Here is a 5,271-nt window from a genome sequence, read left to right on the forward strand (position 1 = left end):
TAAAGAGTTTGCAGCTATTGTTTCAATCCCAAGGACCCAAATTTCATTATGATGCATTCTCTTTGAGACAACTCTCTTATGAGAAAAATGTGCCTATTATTTACTCTCAGTGGCCTTAATTCTCCCAACACCAACAGAAGACAGGCAACAAAAGCCCTCTCAGACTGAGATCACTCAGGGGTAATCAGTTCCGGGTAGTTGCACTTCCAGGCCACAACCACTAGAAGGCGGTGTAGATTTGCCGCCGAGCTACATTTTGCTGGTGTGTTGTCTTGGTTAATGTCGTTTGTGCAGGAGGCTGGAGAAAAGGAGGAAGTGAGAAGAACGAAGAGACTGGCCATTAAAAACAGAAGCTGTTAGAGAGACAAGAGGTGACTGAAATGTTGCTGGAGAATTAGTATGACATGTTAGAGGCTAAATGTTATCCCCTGCAGATGATGATTATTTAAATACAAAGACTGCACGTTTCTTGAATTGTCATATTTAATGTTGAAAAACCCCCAATACGTCCTCTAAATGTCCTAATATGATGTCTTTAACTGAGTTAAAATAAATAAGCCTATGTTTTTCTGTGTTTTTCCTCAGATGATGCCATAGATTAGCAGTGTTCTCCTAACTTTGCCACCACTCATATAGATATAAATATTATCATGGGGCAGCTGTTCTCGACAGAGGAGGAGATTTCTCAATTGAAGGATGCAGTTGGTTCTGTCCTCTATGATGCCATGTCGGAAGGTGGAGCGGTACCTGATCTCGGTGTAGTCCATCCTCTCCTCTTAGCCAATCATGATGAGAGTTTTGTCTCCCAGGCCCGCCTCCAGGAGCAGCTGAAACAGGTTGAAAAGATTCGGATCTCTTCAGATTTTTCATCAGCATTTAACACAATCCACCGTAATTTACTTTTGAGTAAATCTGATTAAGTTATGGTTGAATCCATATTTTATTTTCTGGCACAGTACAATAAAAGTAATTTTATGCGTGTTTAGATTAGATTAGATTAAACTTTAATGCCATGGCACACGCCACAGATACAGGCAACAACATTCAGTTTGTAGTATATTAGGACATATATGAACTATATGGTAAGCACAATCATATAGTATGTACAGTGGCGCAGATTATTACAGGGAATTATGCAGTATATACAGCAGGCAGTGGGGAATGATTTACAATATGTACAGAATGTATAGTAATTGGATATTTATCGTGTACAGTAGTGCAATTAGACTATATAAAAGTACAGAAAAAATGCAGTGATCGTGGTACAGAAGTGAACTGAATGTCCTGTTGTATACACTGCTGACACTTGCTTTAGTCGCATGCCAAACCACTTTCTATCAGAATTTTCTGATAAATCAATGTAATAGTCAACCGATTCTGATGATTCTTGTCTGCATCAGGTGAATATTGAGTGGCTATTTGAATGGTGTAAACTTATATTTGAATTATATTGTTTTCAATCTCTGGAACACCCGTTCCCTGACTGTGTATTATAAGAGCATGCTCAGGCTGGGATGCAGTATCTATTCCAATGTTTCACATCTTAAATTGAGTGAACCAACTCCTCCCGTCAAATAAACATTTTAGAGTTCCTCAATATAAGACATATCAGACTGAGAAACTTCTTACGGCATGAGTTTGTTTTGCTGCTTAAGCAGGATCAGTGAGGCCTAGTGAAACGTGTTTTGCATGCATGTTTGATTTTTGTCATCTGTGGGGTTTTTTTATAGTCGGCGGGGGTATGAGATTATTTTTGACAGGAAGTTTTTGTGCAAGTCTATTTTGTTTAGCTTGCCTTAGGATGCAAAATTAAATTTAGTATAAGCCAACAATGAAGTCTTATTGTATCATATGCAAAGGAGTAAAAATGCCATGGACACACAAAGTGACTACAAAACATTACAGAGGGTGGTGTGCTCCCTCTGAAATAGACTGAGTGTGAGAAATGCTCATTGATCACCTTTAAATCCACTGATCTGAAGTGCAGAGATTAACAGAAGGAGTGAGAGGATGTTGTTTCCTTGAATCAGTTTAGCAAGAGTGATTGTGCAAGATGAAGCACCACTCTGTATTAAAAATGGAGTCCTGCTGGGGATTGTTAAGAGGTGAGAAATCAATGCAGTGGGGCAAGAGGGACCAATATGATGATGACTAAGAGATGTTAACAGTCGTTCCTGAAAAAGAACAGAGAGCATCCTACTCAACTAACAGTTTTATTTTATTGAGACGGATGATAAGAGGCAGTACACTGGAACTGTGTTTCCATTCAGTGTGACATGAAACTTTCTTATTGTTTTCACTCAGCTGCAGACTGACATTGGGAAACGGGCACCCACCTACCTGAAGGATCTAATTAGCAGACTGTCGGCCTTCTCGGATGAACCACGCCTGGCTGGCCTGGTGGGATTAGTGGTCACTATGGTGATGGATATGGCCTGCAATTCATCGAAACAATCATCTGGTGTGAAGGGGAAGTCAGTGGGCTCATCTTCATGCCAGGTAAAGCCTGACAGGAAGTAATGAGGAAAATGTGCTGAAACAGAGCGCCTGCAGCAATAATCACTGACTATGCTCTGGTATTGTATATATTTAGTGATGAACTGTCAATCAAAATGCATTTAGCTCATATTTTGTGTTAAGCTTACTTATAGTATTAAAGAATGCCCTCCCTCTGGACCTTCATCTCTGAACACATTCAAGATTCGTCTAAAAACCCACCCGTTTAGACTTGCTTACCCCTCATGATCCCTACATCCTCACTTCCACCACAGCACCTTCCACCTTCCTTTGAGTGTAACCAAAAATTGATAAATAAAAGAGTTGTAGTGTGTCATGAAGAGAGACAGGAAATGAGCAGTTCTTCTGAATCAACAGATAAAAAAAAGATTGCTGCTAAACCACTGCAATATACTGTACATGTTTGAATTTCCACCTTTAGCAGAGAGTGTGGGAGCTTCAGGAGGTGATGGAGGAGTACTTGAAGCGCTGCAGAATCAGCCTGAGTGATAAAAGCAGACTGATCCAGGACTCAGTCAGACTCGAGGCCCAGTTCAGCCTTATTCTCACCCAGCTGAAGACCTGTCTGCTGGGGGGAGACTGTGACTCCAGGTAAGAGCGGGCAATAGAAGTGAGCATAGTTTATTTGTACAACAGAGTGGTGGAGGGGAATTGTTAGCTATTGTGAAATGACAGGTGGTAGACAAAGATTAATGCAGTTGTTATGAGACTTCCTTTTTTGTTATGGGGCATTTTTTTTAGTTCTTTCACTGTGTGCTGCTTCAGATCTCTGAGACACTGGGCCAGTGGAGCCGCATTTCACACCCAGATGTTGGTTCATCTGGCTTGTCTGGAGGGCAAAGCTGAGCCCCTTTCTGCAAGGGCAGCACTGGAGCAATACAAAGAAGACCTCACACAGATTATACCTGCCTACAGGTAAGACTGCAGTGATCTACCAGTCACTGAGGAGGAGGCAGAGAGCCTTAGTCTAACAAGTAATAGATGGATCAGCACGCAGATATGCAACATTCTCTTAGTGACTTTTGCGAATGTCAGAATGTCTGTAAAAAAAAAAAAAACTGCGTAATTGGGTGTTAAAAATTAAACAATTGGTAAATTTGGCTTGCTGATGATATTTTGAGACCATATTAGACGGCAAAGACAATGGAATTGAGTGAAAGCACTCTGCTGATAAAGCCTTGCAATTTTAAGTTTAGCCCTAACCTTTCAGCTTACATTTAAACTTGCTGCTCACCCTAAAAATATTCAGTCACTGGCTGCAGTCGGTACATAAACTTCATATGAGAAAAATGGGGGGGGGGGGGTTGGAAACACCTGAAAGCTAAAACTGAATCCATTAATCAGTTACAAGTTCAAGCATTGAACAGAGTTTCTGTCTACATTCAAGGATAAGTATTTAAGATTCATGTCTTATGTAAGAACTTATGTGCTAAAGTACCTTATAAGTGGATGTATCTACAAATGATTTAGTTTTTGCAGAAGAAGTGATGAAATTATTTAATCATAATTTTTTTTTTCTTTTTCCATTCCAAAATCTTCTTACCGTCCAACCTCCACGATACAGGCGTTATAAGTCTCATGCAATCTCTGTCGTGAAATGTCGAGGGGGTCTTCTGGCTCAATCTGACCCATCCAGTGAGGTGCCAGAGGAGGGAGCCATGACAGGACTCACCGTGACAGACAGAGAGACAGGGAAAAGTGTGACCATCCCAATCTCCCACATGGAGGCAGAGACAGGTAGACTTTGTTGATGTAACCTACAAAACTGCTTTTGCCAGTCTCAGTCAAGTTGCATTTAACTGAACTAAGCTGCTCTTATCAGGGAGAAGAAGGCAAGTAACTGATCCTGACGCCACCTCCACTGCCTTGTCCTTCAAAGTTAACCTGGACCTCATCACCTCAGATCAGTATGCTCAGGCATACCTGGATCACCTGTTCTCTAATAAGGGACCTGTGGCAGAATTGGAGAACTACTTTACCAAGGCTAGCAAGAGACTGGGAACGCATCGAACTGAACTAAGATGTAAAAACAAGACCGGAGTGGATCTTATAGACAAGGCTGAGCGAATAAATGAAGAAGAAAGAACGGTCAAGTTGGAAATGAGAATAAAAGGACAAGAGACGGAGGAAAGAAATGATGACAATTTAAAACTCAGTATTGTAGAGACGCAGCCGGAGTAAAGCCTCAGTTAAAGACACAGTGACAAAGTCACAGTTCAATAAGTGAATGAATGGAGAGAATACCAGTCCTCTAATGAAGAGAAATAAAAAGCTAAACTAAAATAAAATGAAGCGTTTCACTTTTGTTGTTTGTAATTTGTTAAAAGTTGATGCTCAGCTCAAACTCAAATCCCAAGATGGCCACGGCTAGATGACATACTTCCAAGGCATTAAAACAGTATTTCAAACAAGGCTACGCTATGTCACAGTCTAAGTATACATAATATACCAATAATGATTGAGCCAAATGTGAATTCAGTTTAACTTTTGGGATTTTGAACTAGACTCTTAATGTGATTAAATGTTTACAAAGTGTAAGAAAGGCAACAAATTGCCCATTAAGCTACATAGTAAACACACTTAAGCTGTTCAAAATATAAAAGTACAATAGAAAACAATTTAACTGAATTGAATTATAAAATAATAAAATGTAAAGCACATTTGTAATTAATGTGACTGAATCAAATGCAGTAAACAGGCAGTAACTTCATTTAGAAAAACTGGGTAAGCTTTTTGAAACAGTAACTAAGCAGC

General features: G+C 40.0%; 1 protein-coding gene across 2 annotated transcripts; it reads left to right on the forward strand.

Moving 5' to 3' along the window:
• The first annotated feature begins 298 nt into the window (after window positions 1–298).
• On the forward strand, window positions 299–4,922 carry LOC140312550 (uncharacterized). 2 transcript variants are annotated; one of them, XM_072390334.1, is made up of 7 exons: window positions 299–371; window positions 586–836; window positions 2,305–2,499; window positions 2,939–3,108; window positions 3,283–3,432; window positions 4,082–4,254; window positions 4,340–4,922. In XM_072390334.1, the coding sequence occupies exons 2-7, from the start codon at window positions 651–653 to the stop codon at window positions 4,696–4,698; spliced, it is 1,233 nt and encodes a 410-aa protein (XP_072246435.1). In that variant the 5' UTR covers window positions 299–371; window positions 586–650; the 3' UTR covers window positions 4,699–4,922. The 2 variants fall into 2 exon arrangements, with proteins under 2 accessions (XP_072246435.1, XP_072246436.1); XM_072390335.1 differs by having other exon boundaries at window positions 351–371; window positions 637–836.
• Window positions 4,923–5,271: the final 349 nt, after the last annotated feature.

The sequence above is a fragment of the Leuresthes tenuis genome, unplaced genomic scaffold (assembly GCF_036924035.1).
Source record: "Leuresthes tenuis unplaced genomic scaffold, fLeuTen1.0.hap1 SCAF_8, whole genome shotgun sequence".
NCBI classification, from domain to species: Eukaryota; Metazoa; Chordata; class Actinopteri; order Atheriniformes; family Atherinopsidae; genus Leuresthes; species Leuresthes tenuis.

What these genes read in the sequence shown, in the direction of transcription:
- LOC140312550 (XM_072390334.1), top strand. Translation starts at nt 651, where the DNA reads ATGGGGCAGCTGTTCTCGACAGAGGAGGAGATTTCTCAATTGAAGGAT. An exon ending in GGGGGAGACTGTGACTCCAG is followed by an intron (nt 3,109 to 3,282) that starts GTAAGAGCGGGC and finishes GTGCTGCTTCAG; the next exon opens with ATCTCTGAGACACTGGGCCA. An exon ending in CCACATGGAGGCAGAGACAG is followed by an intron (nt 4,255 to 4,339) that starts GTAGACTTTGTT and finishes TGCTCTTATCAG; the next exon opens with GGAGAAGAAGGCAAGTAACT.